Here is an 18,322-nt window from a genome sequence, read left to right on the forward strand (position 1 = left end):
GCCGCGGCTGCTGTTGCGCAGGCTCAGTGCTGCGCTTCGCATCTGAGGCATCTGCTGCGACAGCTCAGTCAGTCGCGCTCTGTGTGCCGGGGGCTCGTGAGGAGGCAGCTCTTCTAGTAGTGCTCGGCGTCAGACATGGCGGAGGCGATGGATTTGGGCAAAGACCCCAACGGGCCCACCCATTCCTCGACTCTGTTCGTGAGGGAGGACGGTAGCTCCATGTCCTTCTACGTGCGGCCCAGCCCGGCCAAGCGCCGGCTGTCGACGCTCATCCTGCACGGCGGCGGCACCGTGTGCCGGGTGCAGGAGCCCGGGGCGGTGCTGCTGGCCCAGCCCGGGGAGGCGCTGGCCGAGGCCTCGGGTGATTTCATCTCCACGCAGTACATCCTGGACTGCGTGGAGCGCAACGAGAGGCTGGAGCTGGAGGCCTATCGGCTGGGCTCCGCCTCGGCGGCAGACACCGGCTCGGAAGCAAAGCCCGGCGCCCTGGCCGAGGGCGCCGCAGAGCCGGAGCCGCAGCGGCTCGCGGGGCGGATCGCCTTCACGGATGCGGACGACGTAGCCATCCTGACCTACGTGAAGGAAAATGCCCGCTCGCCCAGTTCCGTCACCGGTAACGCCTTGTGGAAAGCGATGGAGAAGAGCTCGCTCACGCAGCACTCGTGGCAGTCCCTGAAGGACCGCTACCTCAAGCACCTGCGGGGCCAGGAGCATAAGTACCTGCTGGGGGACGCGCCGGTTAGCCCCTCCTCCCAGAAGCTCAAGCGGAAGGCGGAGGAGGACCCGGAGGCCGCGGATAGCGGGGGTGAGGGGGCTGTGCGCGGGGCCTCGCGGACGGCTGCGCGGGTGGGGTTGGGGTCTTTTTCCCGGCTGCCTGGCGTCCATCTTGGCATCTTGGGTAGCAGCGATTGGCCCCTCCCCCTGTTGACATCCGGGTAAATTTGCACCATTTTCTTTCCTCCTCGCTCCCGGGTTTATTATTGTTGTTATTTGTTTGCGGTGGGGTCTGTGTTGCCGAAGCTGGTCTGAACTCCTGAGCTCAAGTGATCCTCCTGCCTCAGCTAACCACAGTGTTGGGATTACAGGAGTAAGCCACCATGTCTGGGCTCTCGTCGTTTTTTGTTTTTAGTTTTTGAGTGGGGGCTCGCTCCGTCGTTCAGGGTGTGTGTGATGCAGCCGCGCGATCACGACCCACTGTATCCTGGACCTCCCGGGCTCAAGCGAATCTCCCGCTTCAGCCTCCCAAGTAGCTGGGACTACACTCTGACGCCACCGCGTCCCGCTAAAAAAAAAAAAAAAAAAAAAAAAATTGTTGTAGAGATGAGCCGTCTCGCTGTGTTGCCCTGACAGGTCTTGAACTCTTGGGCTCAAGCGATCCTCCCGCCTCGGCCTCCCAAAGTGTTGGGATTACAGGCGTGAGCCATCACACCCAGCTTCTGGGTCTAGTTTTAATTTACTTTACCATTGACTAGAATGTTAACATGGTTCTGTATTCAAAAGTTACAAAAAGAATATATAGAAAGTCCTCTCTTGGCCGGGCGAGGTGGCTCAAGCCTGTAATCCCAGCACGTTGGGAGGCCGAGGCGGGCGGATCACACGAGGTCAGGAGTTCGAGAGGAGCCTGACCAACATGGCGAAACCACGTCTCTACTAAAAATACAAAAATTAGCCGGCCGTGGCGGAGAGTTCCTGTAGTCCCAGATACTCAGGAGGCTGAGGCAGGAGAATCGCTTGAACCTCGGGGGAGCGGAGTGAGCCGAGACTGCGCCACTGCTCTGCAGCGTGGGTGACAGCGAGACTCCGTCTCAAAAAAAAAAAAAATAAATAATAATTTATCTCGTCCTTCCTGCCCACCAGTTACCGACGGGATAACTGGCTTCTTGTGTTTCTGTTAAGAGATGTTCCACAGACTCCTTTTTAAAAAAGATTGCTGCTATGTTCAGGTAGATTCAGTATAAAAGCGTACCAGACTTGTTCATTTTAATGCTGTGGCGTAACTGAATGCCTATGGACTTAAGAAGGTTCTCGGCAGTTGGAAGGTCTCTTCCTGGTCTTGCTTAGGTGAAGTGAATTTTGAATGCAGTTGAGTTGAAAATTGGAGTTCAGTATGACTAGGATGCAGAGCTAGGCTGTTAAGATGTACTTGTGACATATCTGGCATTGACAACTTAAACTGACAGACCCTTTTGTTTAAGGAGGCATGCTGCTTCTCCTCCCCCTCCCTAATCCTCCTACCTTTTCTTTGCCTGTATGGCTACTCCATTTAACACTTGGAGTCTGGGGAGTAAAATCTTTTTCTCTTGTTCAGTATGCTTAGTAGGAATTTTGTTTTTGGTAAAAGTGACGTTTCGGCTTCATTCATTCAGCAGATATTTGAGTGCCAGACATTGTTGTCCCGCTGGAATATAACAAATAAAAGTCCGTGTGGTCATGGAGCTTATAACATGGTAACTGGGGGGTGGTAAGGGCTATGGAGAAAAATAATTCAAGAATGTAAAGGGTTGGGGAGGAGGTTTTTCCTATAGGATGATAAGAGAAGGTGACTCTCATAAGCTGATGTTTAAGCAGAGACCGAAGGAAGAGAAAGCAACCCAGGTGGATATCTGGGGAAGAGTGTTCAGGCAGAGGAGGAAGCCAGGGCAAATGCCCTTATGTGGGAGTGTGACTGGTGTGTTTTTAGAGCCACCAAGAGAACAGAGTGGCTCTAATGGAATTAATCTAGCAGATGAGGTTAGGGCTATGTGTATGGGTGAAGTATGTCATCATGTAAGGCCTTGCTTTTATTTTTATTTGTATATGTTGAGACAGGGTCTTACTCTGGCACACAGCTGGAGTGCAGTAGTGCGATCACGGCTCACTGCAGCCTTGACCTCCCAGGCTCAGTGGATCCTCCCACCTCAGCTTCCCAAGTAGCTGGGACTACAGGCACTCGTCAGAACACCTAGCTAATTTTTGTATTTTTTTGTGGAGACAGGATTTGGCCATGTTGCCCAGGCTGGTCTCAAACTCCTGGGCTCAAGCAATCTGCCCAACTTGGCCTTCCAAAAGTGCTAGGATTCCAGTGTGAGCCAGCATGCTGTGTCCAGGCCTTGCTTTTAAATCTGTGATGTTGGGACTATTGGCAAGCCGTTTGGAACTTGGGACAAAATTGAGCTGGATTCATCCTATCCCTCTAAGTAATCTTTTGATAATAAGATATGTAAATGTAAAAATTAGAAAATTCTAAAATGAGTAAGAGAAGATATGAATGAATATATCGGTACAGTGGGAATTGCTCTGAACCATTTGTGGTTCAGGATGCTGCCTGATTTGCCAGAAGAAAAAAAGTAAAAAATATTAGCATGGTGGTAAGTCATGAAGCCAAAAAGACTAAGAAAAAGGTTTATATATTTGATTACCTGAAAATTAAGAACTTCTCATGATAAATAAAGTCAGAGGGTATGCTGGAAAAACATTCCTAATACATTGCAATAGACTTAGTTTCTTTAATGTCTAAAGAGCTCTTTGTCATTAAGAAGTCATTAAGTAAAAAGAAAACTAATAGAAAAATGAGAAAAGGAAATGGAACAGGAAGTTCCCAGAAAAGGAAATAAATAAGCGGCCAATAAACAAATGAAGAAATATTCTGTTATTAAATGAAAGTATATCAGACTGGTGCGGTGGCTCACGCCTGTAATCCTAGCACTTTGGGAGGCCAAGCGGCGGCATATCATGTGAGGTCAGGAGTTCGAGACCAGCCTGGTCAACATGGAGAAACTCCGTCTCTGCTAAAACTACAAAAACTATCCAGGCATGGTGGCCTGCGCCTGTAATCCCAGCTACTCGGGAGGCTGAGTCATGAAAATTGCTTGAACCGGGGAGGTGCAGGTTGCAGTGAGCTGAGATCAAGCCCCTGCACTCCAGCCTGGGTGATAGAGCCAGAGTCCATCTTGGAAAAAAAACCAAAAAGAAAGTAAATCAGACCCTGAGCAGAGGGTCAGTATAAGCTATACTTTGACCCATGAGACCTGTGAGATAATAAATGTGTTGGAATTGTTGTGTATTTATTTGATGAATTGAGATAGCTTCCATTATACAAAATAGAACACAAGCTCCCCAAGTTATTTATTTTTTTAAGTAAATCAGAGCAAGGAGATGTTATATTTTATCTGTAAGATTGGCAAAAGTCAATACAATGGATAATATCCAAAGTTAGTATATGGGAAAACAAGTATATTCCTACGTTGTTAATAGAAATTGATACAATTTCTTTGGGGGACATTTTGACAATATCTGATGACATTTATAATGTATATTCCCTTAAAAATGGCAGTTTTGTTCTAGGAGTTTATCCCGTAGATATACTCAGAGAACAAATGGGTACATACTGAAAGGCAGTCTCCCTATTTACATACCCTTTTTCCTAGGTCCTTTCCTAGAGGCAACCTTTATTATCGTCCCTTGTCTGTTACATGTCCCCTTTGCTCGTAGTAGTACTAGCACACTAGACATCAGCTTACTCTGTGGTTTACTTTTTTTAAACTTATTTATCTTGAAGTGTTTGTGTAGTCTGCATAAAGATTTCCCTCATTCTTTTCTCATTGATCGCACTGTATTTCATTATGTGAATGAACAGTAATTTACTTTTTATTATAGAGAATTCCAAGCATTTACAAATAAAGAATAGTGTAATGAGCTATATTGCAGGTAGCCATCACCCACCTTCACCTGATTGTAGTTCATGGCGTTTTTGAAATCTGTACCTTTCATCCCAACTTCCTGGACTATTTTGAAGCAAATGCCAGACATCATATCATTTTATCTGTTTTAGCATGTATCTCTCAAAGATAAGGGTTTTTAAGTTACTATTTAAGAATTTAACTAAATATATACAGTAAAATTAACTTTTTATGGTGTGTACATGCATTTTAAAAACTTTTTTATTGTGGTAAAATGTATATGTCATAAAATTTACAATTCAAATAGTTTTTTAAGTGTTCTGTTCAGTGGCATTATTAAGTGCATTCACATTGTTGGGCAACTGTCACCAACATCTGTATCTAGAACTTACTCATTTTCTAAAACTAAAACTCCATGCCTTTTATTATTTTCTGCTTTTAGGGGTCAGAAACATGCCTATTAAACACTAACTTCCCATTTCTCCCTCCTCTTAGCCTCTGGAAACAACCATTCCACCTTCTGTTTCTATGAATTCAATCTTTCTAGATACCTTATACAAGTAGAATCGTGTACTATTTGCCCTTTTGTGTCTGGCTTATTTCACTTTGCATAATATCTTCAAAGTTCATCCATGTTGTAGCATGTGTCAGAATTTCATTCCTTTTTAAGGGTGAATAATATTCCATTGTGTGTATATACTATGTTTTGTTTATCCATTCATCTATCAATGGGCATTTGACTTATTTCCATCTTTTGTCTATTTTGAATAATGTGGCTGTGAACATGGGTATGACTAGTATCTGTTTGAGACCCTGCTTTCCATTATTTTAGGTTTATGCCTAGAAATGCAATTGCTGGATCATATAGTAATTTTATGTTTAATTTTTTCTTTTTCCTTGTGGGTTGTCATCATGAAATTATATTGAATTTTTTGAGGGACTGCTGTTCTCTTTTCCAGTTATATGTGTTTTAACATATGTTATATTTTGTAACCAGCACCCAAATTGGGATTTAGAACAATTCCATCATGAAAAACTCCCTCTTGCTGCCCCTTTGTTGTATATTTTAGTAAGCAGAAAAGGAGCAGAGTTAAATCTTCAGAGAACAAAATGTAAAGGGGAAGAAACCGGATGTTTAAATTTAGAAGGCCCTCCTTTTTGTAGGTGGTATATGGTGGATTGTGGTACATGGCCCAGATCTGCCTTTGGCTGCTAGGAGAGCTTCCTTGCCCAAAGTCCTGTCTTCTTAGGGCTGCCACCATCCAGTGATTGATATTTGCAGAGTTACAAAGTCTCTGCTCCTTGGCCCCAGCTTGGTCAATTCTGAAGGGCCTTCCTAGCTCCAGAGTTGCCCATGGTTTTGGCTGAGGCCTTATAACTCTTTGATAAATCAGCTTCTCTCTCTGCTGACTCCTGCTTTCCTTCTCTTCCACAAAGGTTTTCCCAATATCGCTCCCCAATTCTTTAAATGTCAGTCTCCATCTCAGAGTTTGTTTCTCAAGGAACCCAATTTATGACACATTTTTGTTAATTTGCAAAGTCTGTAAATACAAAGCAAAAATTGAATTAAACTTGAAGAGCATTTTTTATATGTCAGTTTAAGAATGTATAATCATTTGGATAGTATATCTTTTCAGAAGCAAGCATAGAAATGAGTGTATGAACACGTCTTAGACTTTTTTTACCCTTCTGAATAAAAAACAGATGTCTTCTGATAGAAAAAAAAAAGTGCAGGCTCACTCCTGGCCCAGAGCTCGCACAGCAGACAATATATTTTTGGTTTGTGTAAAAGAGGCTACTGCTAGTCTGTCCTGTTCTTCTCTTTAACAGAACCACAGAATAAGAGAACTCCAGATTTGCCTGAAGAAGAGTATGTGAAGGAAGAAATCCAGGAGAATGAAGAAGCAGTCAAAAAGATGCTTGTGGAAGCCACCCGGGAGTTTGAGGAGGTTGTGGTATGTTAACTAGATTTACTCATTATTTTTGTCTCTACCTTCATTCTTCTTTGAAACTGACTATTCTATCCACCTTTTTCATCTACCTGGGGCTCAGGAAAGTGAGAGAGGAGTTCAAGATGGAAAGGAAAAATGGAAAATGGGACTGATCTGGGCTTCAGACATGTTGCCCTGAAGCTTTTGCTTCACAAAGCTTTTAGTTTTTGGCAGGACAAGTTGAGGGGGAAAGGGAGAAAAATTGGGTAGAATAGGGACAGTTATATAAACAATATAAAGCATCCCACTTTGAGTACTTTAATGTGAATATGTTTTTCAAAAAGTTTATAGTACTTTTTTTTTCTATTTTTTTGAGATGGAGTCTCGCTGTCACCCAGGCTGGAGTGCAGTGGCGTCCGCCATCTCAGCTCACTGCAGCCTCCACTTCCCAGGTTCCAGCGATTCTCCTGCCTCAGCCTACCGGGTAGCTGGGATTACAGGCATGTGCCACCATGCCCAGCTAATTATAGTAATTTTTTTTATCAAGCAAATTTAGCTTTTTGTGTACTTTGACCTTTTTTGAAATGTTTTAGCTCTTCCATATTCAGTCTAGCTTCTATTACTCTGTTAGAATCCTATATTTAATAATAGCTACAGAGAAAGACAGGACCCATACAATAATGATAAGTTTTTTAAAGGTCCAAATTTTATATTTTTCAAGGATAAAGGGTCTTGTGAATTAACTTTTATTTATTTATTTATTTATTTTTTGAGACGGAGTCTCACTCTGTCACCCAGGCTGGAGTGCAGTGGCTGGATCTCAGCTCACTGCAAGCTCCGCCTCCCGGGTTCACGCCGTTCTCCTGCCTCAGCCTCCTGAGTAGCTGGGACTACAGGCGTCCGCCACCTTGCCCGGCTAGTTTTTTTTTTTGTATTTTTTAGTAGAGATGGGGTTTCACCGTGTTAGCCAGGATGGTCTTGATCTCCTGACCTCGTGATCCGCCCGTCTCGGCCTCCCAAAGTGCTGGGATTACAGGCTTCAGCCACCGCGCCCGGCCTAACTTTTCATATTAACAAAGAAAAATGGTTAGGCTTCAGTCCAAACAAGGGAAATAATCTAAAGCTTCTGTAATTGATGAGTGAAGGAATGCACAGGAATTGGTAGGATTTAGGGATTGTTGCTTTTTGTAGTCTGTGTTTTGTTATTTGATATTTGGTTCATTTTTCATAAACTTCCAATACTCAGCTCTCAAACATGACCTACCTAGGCCTCTTCTCATATAGCATGCTTTGTAATCTGTCTAACTAGTATACCTTGGAAGCCCTATATTCATGCAGCAATGCTTTTTGAGTACCTGTTATGTATAGGCATTGGTAGGTATTGGAGATGTGGTGATGAGCAAAACATACAATTCCTGTCCTTAGGAGCTTACAGTCTTGAGAGTGAAGTCAAATATTTAACAAATCTAATGAACATGTGTGCACATATATGTGTGTCTCTATATATACATATATTTTTCATATTCATTATAGCTTCTAATATTCTATTGAAATACTGTAGTCAATTATACACACATATACACATATACTCCCCCTACCCCCACACACGTGCACGTACACACACACACGTGTACATATACATACACATCAGACAGGAATAAATGTAAGAGGGAACACAGCATATTAAGAGGAACTGAAGGAAGTCCAATGTGATTGGAATGCATAGGGCAAGGGGGTGATAGTTGGAAGAGACCAGATATTGTAAGAATTCAAGGCTTGGTAATTAGGAGCTGATTTTACTCATTATTCTGTCTAGGTGGATGAGAGCCCTCCTGATTTTGAAATACATATAACTATGTGTGATGATGATCCACCCACACCTGAGGAAGACTCAGAAACACAGCCTGATGAGGAGGAGGAAGAAGAAGAAGAAGAAAAAGTTTCTCAACCAGAGGTGGGAGCTGCCATTAAGATCATACGGCAGTTAATGGAGAAGTTTAACTTGGATCTGTCAACAGTTACACAGGCCTTCCTAAAAAATAGTGGTGAGCTGGAGGCTACTTCCGCCTTCTTAGCATCTGGTCAGAGAGCTGATGGATACCCCATTTGGTCCCGACAAGATGACATAGATTTGCAAAAAGATGATGAGGATACCAGGGAGGCATTGGTCAAAAAATTTGGTGCTCAGAATGTAGCTCGGAGGATTGAATTTCGAAAGAAATAATTGGCAAGATAATGAGAAAAAAAAGTCATGGTAGATGAGGTGGTTAAAAAAAATTGTGACCAATGAACTTTGGAGAGTTCTTGCATTGGAACTGGCACTTACTTTTTGACCATTGCTGCTGTTGCTCTGTGAGTCCTAGATTTTGTAGCCAAGCAGAGTTGTAGAGGGGGATAAAAAGAAAAGAAATTGGATGTATTTACAACTCTCCTTGAACAAGTATCAATGTGTTTATGAAAGGAAGATCTAAACCTGACAGCAGTTGGTCTACATAGTAGTAATCCTTTGTTGGAATGGAACCCTTGCTATATTAGTGACAAAGTGAAAGGAAATTTAGGAGGCATAGGCCATTTCAGGCAGCATAAGTAATCTCCTGTCCTTTGGCAGAAGCTCCTTTAGATTGGGATAGATTCCAAATAAAGAATCTAGAAATATGGGAAGATTTAATTATGAGGCCTTGAACACAGATATCCCCAAACCCTTGTCATTTCCCCCAGTGAGCTCTGATTTCTAGACTGCTTTGAAAATGCTGTATTCATTTTGCTAACTTAGTGTTTGGGGACCCTGCTCTTTGGCTGTTCTTTTTTTGGAGCCCTTCTCAGTCAAGTCTGCAGGATGTCTTTGTTTACCTACCCCTCAGTTTTCCTTAAAACACGCACACAACCCTAGAGAGTCTTAAGAATAATGTTACTTGGTTAATGTGTTATTTATTGAGTATAGTTTGTGCTAAGCATTGTGTTCGATTTAAAAAATTAGTGGATTGACTCCACTTTGTTGTGTTGTTTTCATTGTTGAAAATAAATATAACTTTGTATTCGAGTCTTGTCAGTAAGTGTTTTGATTGTATACACAAAACTTTTTAGGTATAAAAACCACAAAGGAACTAACAGTTATTGTTAATTACAACTGATAAAGTGGTTCCATTTTAGAGTGAATAGGCCATTGGAAAGATACTAGTTCTTCTGGATGGAGCAAAGAGAAGAGTTGCATCAAGCACTGTGAGAAGTGGCAAAATGAGCTGAACTGCTGAAAGCCAAAGGAGAGAGAAACCAATCAGGGACCAGCAGGTGGGTAGCAGAAGGTGTCAGGACCTCATCCATATTTCCCGGGCACTCATCATTCTCTAGCATATGCTACTAACAGGAATCTTGCAATAAGCACCTGCTTGAGGCTTTCTCTCTGCTTGAAGTGCTATGGAGTTAATGCCCCTGTATGGGAATTCGAGGGTGCCTACCCAGCTTCCCTGCCGACCAGAGAAGTTACACAACTGTATATCTGAAAGTTATCCTTTGAGTGGGATAATGGTTTCCACGCCATCTTTTAGAGGTCCCCAGTAGTATTAAACATAGTTGCCCACAGTGGGAATCTACTTATGAATGCATCCTGCATAGGCTTCCTTCTTTTGTCTCACTCCCCACTTCCATACAGTGCATCCTGGAATCATCATTTGTACTAAATGCCTGCTCTCCTCATTTTTTTTTCCTTCAAGAAAATATTTATTGCTTATTGTTATTATGTTTTACAGCAAAATTAAACACACACACTTTTCACAAACACAAAATGGGAATCAAGGCATCTATCAAATTTAAATGTTGAGCCGAGTCCTGGTTTTCAGAATTCAGCAGCCAATCCTGGTTCTGCACCAGGGCCACTAGTCCATGATTTTCCAATAGTTGAGGATCTTTTCAGTAATTGGAACAAAATCTTTATATGTGACAATCACTTCTACATAAAACCCTTTTGGGAGTTCAGATAGTTTACTGGGTCCTTCACTTGTTGAGACATCCTTTTCTCTATTTCATCACCTGACGGCTTCGCCGTTTTCCGGCTGAAGTAAAACATTGAGCCCACCAGAGTCCAGGTGCTTACTGACATTCATCTGTACCAGTCTGAACTGGTTTTGATACGTTGATACTCTGGCAAGGGCCTTGATTCTCCTTGTCATGGTTCTTAAAGGTTAAACACCTGAATGGTAGTAGGCTGAGGCAGAGGTACACTCAAAATCAAGAGTGTGTGGGGAAAAAAACAAAAAAAAAAAATCAGAAATGTGTGGGTGAGGGTAAAGAACACTGAAAGCCTGGTGGGGATTGGGATCTGGATTTAAAAATTAAAGTGCCCATCCAGGTCACATGTGAGTATACCTCAATGCTCTGGAAGGCAAACAAAATTTGAATTTGGCTAGCAGAAAATATTTTTATCAGTTTTTAAGGGCTTAGAGTCCAGTTTCTCCTTAGTAACAGGCTGTTTGTGTTTCCTATTGGCCTAGGCACCCATATCTTGGGTTTGTCAGTTCTCGGCCTCCATTACCTGGAGATAGGATTCTTTCTAGCGGTTCACACTTGCCATTGGTTGCATTATCAGGAGTCTGCTCTAGAGAGTCCCCAGGGCTGTCTGTGCTTAGTCCTCACCTTGGGCAATCAATGTTGCCCCAGCGAGCTGCAGCTTTGGTTTAGGTCCTGGCCCAGGGTCTGCAGGAATGGGGTTCGGGATTGGCGCAGAAGGCTGAGACAGTCTTGATGGTGTGGTTGTTCACTGTCGTGTCATCTGGTCCTGCAGAGCTGCGGGAAGACCCAGTCCTCAGCTTTGCGAAATGGGGGCCACCCCAATTATGCTGGGACCATTGTAAGTGGGGTATTTGAAAAGATGGCGAACATGATATTTACTGATTTCTTTTGCATTAAATGAGTAGTTTCTAATACATTAAATAGCATTTTATTTTCCTTTTTTAGAGACAGGGGATCTCTCTGTCACCCAGGCTGGAATGCAGTGGCACTATCATAGCTCACTGCAGCCTCAAACTCCTGGGCTCAAGTGATGTCCCTGCCTTGGCCTCTCAAAGTGCTGGGATTACAGGCATGAGCCACTATGCCTGGCCAACAGTTTAATTAATTTTTGCTGTATATTTTGAGTGTTTAAAAGTGGTTTCTCTAGGATTTGCCATACATATCTGATCAGAATTAGTTTCAGATTTATATTAGCTTAAGTCCAGTGAAATAGGGCCGGGCGCGGTGGCTCAAGCCTGTAATCCCAGCACTTTGGGAGGCCGAGATGGGCGGATCACGAGGTCAGGAGATCGAGACCATCCTGGCTAACACGGTGAAACCCCGTCTCTACTAAAAAATACAAAAAACTAGCCAGGCGAGGTGGCGGGCGCCTGTAGTCCCGGCTACTCGGGAGGTGAGGCAGGAGAATGGCGTAAACCCAGGAGGCGGAGCTTGCAGTGAGCTGAGATCGCGCCACTGCACTCCAGCCTGGGCGACAGAGCGAGACTCTGTCTCAAAAAAAAAAAAAAAGAAATATACATAGATGTTACTCCTATATGACTATTCTCTTTCCCCTGTTTTTGTGGTATATATATTACATATATTAATATTACAAATCCAACAATACATTATTATAAGGATTACTTTAGCAGCTATGATCATTTTTATTAGCATCTGTGATCATGTACCTCCTTCTGTTATTGTCAAAATACATACATTAGACTTCTATGTTACAGGACCAACTTACACACTTATGCAATTTTCAAAGAATCAGTTGAGAAAAAATGCATTTACAGTGTCTTTTATAATGGCATAATTATCTTTACATGCGCTTTCTATCCACGTATATGATTATTTTGTTACATTTTTTCTTTTTCTTTTGTAAGACAGAATCTCACTCTGTTGCCTAGGCTGAAGTGCAGTGGTGTGATCTTGGCTCACTGCAACCTCTTCTTCCTGGGTTCAGCCATTTGTGTGCCTCAGCCTCCGAGTAGCTGGGACCACAGATGCGTGCCACCATGCTTGGCTCATTTTTTGAATTTTTTTACAGACCAGGTTTTGACATGTTGACCAGGCTGGTCTGGAACTCCTGATCTCATGTGATCCACCTGCCTCAGCCTCCCAAAGTGCTGGGATTACAGGTGTGAGCTACCACACCCAGCTAAGCCACCCTGCCCAGCATTTGTTGGTTTTTCAATCCATACTTTGTAGAGCCAGGCTTCTCCAGGCCACCATAAAATATATGGTCATGAGTTCAGGAACTATAAGACATGTGGATACTGCTTCTCTACAAGAAGGGACCAACAGCTCGTGGAGCCTTCCTGAAGACTTTTTTTTTTTTTTTTTGAGACACAATCTCACTCAGTCACTCAGGCCAGAGTGTAGTGGAACGATCACAGCTCACTGCAGCCTCCACCTCCCAGGCTCAAGTGATACTTCCATCTCAGCCTCCCAGTTAAATGGGACTGCAGGCACATGCCATCGTGCCTGGCTTAAATTTTTTTTTTTTTTTTTTTTAAAGAAATTAGGGTCTTCTGATGTTTCCCAGGCTAGTCTTGAACTCCTGGGCTCAAGCGATCCTCCTGAACCAGCCTCCTGAGTAGCTGGTGCCACAGGAGCTCACTATCACACACAGCTAATTTTTTTTAAAAAGTGGTTTTTTTTTGGCCGGGCGCGGTGGCTGAAGCCGGTAATCTCAGCACTTTGGGAGGCCGAGACGGGCGGATCACGAGGTCAGGAGATCGAGACCATCCTTGCTAACCCCGTGAAACCCCGTCTCTACTAAAAAATACAAAAAAAAAAACTAGCCGGGCGAGGTGGCGGGCGCCTGTAGTCCCAGCTGCTCGGGAGGCTGAGGCAGGAGAATGACGTGAATCCGGGAGGCGGAGCTTGCAGTGAGCGAGATCCGGCTACTGCACTCCAGCCTGGGCGACAGAGCGAGACTCCCTCTCAAAAAAAAAAAAAAAAAAGCCACTTTTCTTTTTTTTTTTTTTTAGAGTTGGGGTCTCACCACGTTGCCCAGGCTCTTGTCATGAACTCTTAGGCTCAAATAACCTCACCTCGGCTGGCTTTTTTTTTTTTTTTTTTTTTTTGATTTTTATTTATTTACTTATTTTTATTTTTTATGTCAAGGCTTCTGGAGATGACTTTGCTTTGGCCTGCTGTGTGGGTGACTGTGGGCTTGATCTGTGGCTATGGTTCTGACACTTAGCAATACTTTGCAAAGCTGCATCGTTGGGTCCCTGTGGCAGGCCCTTGTAGACCCCTCAACCTAAAACTGCTGCATTTGAGTCCTGGGTTGCTCTGAAGCCCCTTCCTGCATATCTTGCCCCAGAGGCAGCAGGGGTGAGTCGGCAGCTATTTGGGGAGGCACGTGCTGCAGTTGAGAGCACAACGGCTTTCCATTATTCTGAGGCAGTTGACTCTGCAGCTGTGACTGAGCCGAGGGCCACTGCTTCCCTAGATCCCAAGGACCCGAGTCCATCGGCAGCCGTTCCTGGACCATCATCCCCTCTAAGTAATTCTGAGGCTGTTGGTGCTGCTGCGGGTGATACTGCCAATCATTCTGCTGCTGTTCTTGCAGCAGTGAGAGACAAAATGAGCAACGACAACTGTCTGTCTTCTGCTCTTCCTGAGGCCTCTCCACCCCATATGCACCTTGAGCATAATCCAAAAGGAAGGGACTTGCATGCTGGCTTTCCCTGGTTTCAGTCCTTTCTCCATGAAAATATGGCACAGAAGATGGAGGAGGATGAAGGCATACTGCAGAGTTGTAGCTGAGAAAACGATAGTCAGTAGAATGCCCACTTCCTGTGTCACCTCCATACTCCACAGCGTGGTTGCTTTTCAGTGCCTGTGACCAGATGGTAGCTCTGGGAGGCCACCTGCTGACTGGGAATCCCCGGTTTCTCCAGATAAGAGCACTGGGGGCCCACCTGTTGACTGAGAATCTCTTGGTTCTCCAAAGAGAAGCAATTGTAGCCCATCTGTTGACTGGGAATCCTCTGTTTCTCCAGAGGGGAGCAACCAGCTGTACTCATCAGAGCACTCTTGGCACAGGAAAAACTCTGCTCTGTGGCATAGTTGGAAGCTGCAGCCTGGGTTTCCTGGAGGCTTAAACATGGATGGGCTTGGACTGGGAAATCGTGTTTTTTCCAAATAACAAATAATCTGTGTCTTTCTGCAGGTGGAAGTCTGGCTCTATTATTTTGGAACCAGGTCTAAAGGGAAAAGATAATTTTGTATTATCAAATCTGCTTACCTGATTATATTCCTCTACCCATTCCTTAATGTAGGAGGCTTTTTCTTTTTAAGCCTCTTAAAAGCAGAGTCCCTGACTTGCCTTCGGACATTAAGGCATATAAAAAATAAGACAATCTGTCCTAGAACTGCACATATTATACCAGAGGTCATGCATCATGCATTTCTAGAACCATAACCTCCTTCACTGGAGACAGTGACACCGTGGTTTACATGTAAACCTAGGCTGTCCAGAATCTATCTCCAAACTACTTGTGACCTATTTGCAATCTTCTCCTGCTTGCTCACTGAGACCCACTCTGTGCTACAGAAGAGGCTCCCAGCTGTCCCACCTAGATGTGGATTGTTCCTACAACCCTGCTACTTTACTCATGCTCTTCCACCAGGAAGAATTAATAATGTATTTTCTGATACCATTTCTGTTGCATATATACACATTCTTACATACATTGGGTTCAAGAGTCACAGGTAGAGTGCAATTGTTTCAATTATTTATTGACCATATATTTGTTGTATGACCCTCTGAGGAGAAGAAACCATTTTTCTTCTGCTCTCATACCACAACAATCACAGAAAGACTACTGTGAGCAAATGTGTTTCCCCACACACAAGGCAAGCAATCAGTTGTGCAGTGCACAACAGCTGGGCATCCTCCAATTCAATTCCAGCACTGTCTACCTGGAAATACTGTCAGATCCCACAGGTGGAGGGCTCAGTCCTGCAAGACTGCCCCTCTTTCAGATGCCAGTTGCAAGTCTGGGCTTTTACAACTTTTGGCTGACTGGCTTCGGGTTGGGGCTCCTGGGACCTCCTTTTTGGGTTTGATTAACTTGCCAGAGCAGCTCACAGAACTCAAGGAATCACATATGTTTACCAGTTTGTTACAAAGGATATGGATTCATAGGGTGAGATATGGGGAAAGGGATGCAGAGCTTTCATGGCCTCCCTGGACAAGCCACTCTCCAGGAACTTCCACATGTTCAGCTATCTGGAAGCTCCCCAAACCCACTCTTTTTTTTTTTTTAATGGAGGCTTCATTGCATAGGCATAATTGAACCATTGACTGCTGGTGATCAACTTAACCATCAGCGCCTTCCCCTCCCCAGAAGTTGGAGGGTGGGGCTGAAAGTCCCAACCCTCTAAACCTGCTTGGATCTTTCCAGCTCTCATCCTGAAGCTACTAGGGTCTACCAACCATCAGTCAACTCATTAGTGTACAGAAAGACATCACTTTGGAGATTCTAAGTATTTTGAGAATTGCATGCCAGGAAACAGCAGAAAACCAATTATATATTTAGAATAACTGTAGTTATTTCATTCAATTTGTCTAATCTTTGTTTTTCTCTCCCCTAAAAAGAGGATAATAATATTCAAATACCCAGATTATTCAGGCTTTGAGGGAGGCAGAGATGAGAAAATGCTTTTTGTACCCAAGCTGTGGTGCATCCCAAGAAGCTATGGTTTGAATAAGGGAGAAATGTTTTTTTTCTTTTTTGAGACGCAGTCTTGCTCTGTTGCCCAGACTGGAGTGCAGTGGTGCAATCTTGGCTCACTGTAAGCGCTGCCTCCCGGGTTCATGCCATTCTCCTGCCTCAGCCTCCTGAGTAGCTGGGACTACAGGCTCCTGCCACCACGCCCGGCTAATTTTTTGTATTTTTAGTAGAGATGGGGTTTCACCGTGTTAGCCAGGATGGTCTCAATCTCCTGACCTCATAATCTGCCCGCCTCAGCCTCCCAAAGTGCTGGGATTACAGGCATGAGCCACCGCGCCCGGCTGGAGATAATTCTTATGGTTCAGGCAACAGGGTAAGTTACTTGCATAATCTAATAGGAACCTCTTATTTTTATATTTCTATGTCCTGTGCTACTAAGCTCAGAATTGCTTTAGGCTATGAGGAGCACTAAAGCTACAAGGATCTTTGATCCATACACAGGATAATTGTTTAAAACAAAACCATGACTAGGCACAATGAACCAGGCACCTACAACACAGAAAATTACACATATTTTAGAAAAAGCTGAGGTGCAGGAGTGTTGTGGTTTAAATGTCCCCACCAAAACTCATGTTGAAATTGTAAACCAAAAATACAATTCTTAATCCCCCCAACCATCTGAATGGACCCCTCCTCTCAGCCAAGGGCTTTCCAAAGTTAACTGAAAAACTAGTTCAGACCATGATGGCAAATGGGAGCCAGGCAGGCCTCATTATACCCTCCATTCTTTAGGGATTACTGATAAAACACACTCTTTAAGTATGATAAGAAACATAGACTCTTCAAGTCTGATAAGAAACAGTCTATTCTCTCTGAAGTCTGCCACCTGGTGGCTTCATCAGCATGACAACACTTTGGTCTCCACAATTCCTTATGGTAACCCAGACATTCCTTTCTAGTGATAATAACTCTTTCAACTGACTACCAATAAGAAAATCTTTGAATCTGCCTATGACTTGGAAGCCCCTGCTTCCAGTTGTCCTGCCTTTCCAGACCCAACCAACATATATCTTACATGTATCAACTGACGACTTACGTCTCCCTAAAATCTATAAAACCAAGTTGTGGCCTGACCACCTTGGGCTCGTGTCATCAGGACCTCCTGAAGCTGTGTCACAGGCACATTCTTAACCTTGACGAAACTTTCTACATTGATTAAGATCTGTCTCAGATACTTTTGTTTTATAAAACCTAATCTTCGGCCAGGTGCGGTGGCTCACGTCTGTAATCCCAGCACTTTTGGAGGCTGAGGTGGGCAGATCACTTGAGGTCAGGAGTTCGAGACCAGCCTGACCAACATGGAGAAACCCCGTCTCTACTAATTGTAAAAATACAAAATTAGCCAGGCATAGTGGCACATGCCTGCAATCCCAGCTACTCAGCAGGCTGAGGCAGGAGAATCGCTTGAATGGGGTAGGCAGAGGTTGTGGTGAGCCGAGATGGCGCCATTGCATTCCAGCCTGGGCAACAAGAGTGAAACTCCATCTCAAAACAAAAACAAAAACAAACAAACAAAACGTCAGTCTTCAACGTGGCAGCACTGAGAGGTGAGGCCTTAAGAGGTGATTGGATCAAAAGGACTTTGCTCTCATGAATGGATTAACACATTCATGGTTTAATAGATTAATGGCTTATCATGGGAGTGGTACTGGTGGCTTTACAAGGGTAAGTAAGACCCCTGAGCTAGTACCCTCAGCCACCTTGCCATGTGATACCGTGTACCACCTTGTGGTCCCCACCAGCAAGAAAGCTCTCACCAGATGCGGCCCCTTGACCTTGGACTTCTCAGCCTCCATAACTATAAGAAAGAAATGTTTTCTTTATATTCATTCAATTTCAGATACTCTGTTCTAAGCAACAGAAAATGGACTAGGAGAGTCACGAATTTGTCAGAGTTTATAGAGCCAGTGGGAGGCAGTGCTCATGAGAGTCTAACCAAAAAAATCAAGTGTCTACTTTCATATATCACAGTGCCTTCTATGCTCCTGCCCTAGTC

The 18,322-nt window shown here is 43.9% G+C and overlaps 2 protein-coding genes across 2 annotated transcripts; one reads left to right on the forward strand and one right to left on the reverse strand.

Moving 5' to 3' along the window:
* The first annotated feature begins 15 nt into the window (after positions 1-15).
* Positions 16-9,629, forward strand: TERF2I (TERF2 interacting protein). The gene is made up of 3 exons (XM_011757468.3): positions 16-805; positions 6,489-6,613; positions 8,406-9,629. Exons 1-3 carry the CDS (start codon positions 136-138, stop codon positions 8,811-8,813), a joined length of 1,203 nt encoding a protein of 400 aa, XP_011755770.1. The 5' UTR covers positions 16-135; the 3' UTR covers positions 8,814-9,629.
* Positions 9,630-13,780: 4,151 nt separating this feature from the next.
* Positions 13,781-18,122, reverse strand: LOC112428281 (cytoplasmic polyadenylated homeobox-like protein 2). The gene is given in 4 exon segments (XM_071083696.1): positions 13,781-13,876; positions 13,878-14,409; positions 14,411-14,793; positions 18,084-18,122. Coding segments are annotated over 4 exon segments (1,050 nt in total).
* Positions 18,123-18,322: the final 200 nt, after the last annotated feature.

This window comes from Macaca nemestrina, chromosome 18 (assembly GCF_043159975.1).
Source record: "Macaca nemestrina isolate mMacNem1 chromosome 18, mMacNem.hap1, whole genome shotgun sequence".
NCBI classification, from domain to species: domain Eukaryota; kingdom Metazoa; phylum Chordata; class Mammalia; order Primates; family Cercopithecidae; genus Macaca; species Macaca nemestrina.

Bases quoted from the DNA above. Each gene is read 5' to 3' on its own strand.
- TERF2I (XM_011757468.3), top strand. From the start codon at position 136: ATGGCGGAGGCGATGGATTTGGGCAAAGACCCCAACGGGCCCACCCAT. The intron at 806-6,488 runs GTGAGGGGGCTG...TCTCTTTAACAG, and splicing joins GGAGGCCGCGGATAGCGGGG to AACCACAGAATAAGAGAACT. The intron at 6,614-8,405 runs GTATGTTAACTA...TATTCTGTCTAG, and splicing joins GGGAGTTTGAGGAGGTTGTG to GTGGATGAGAGCCCTCCTGA.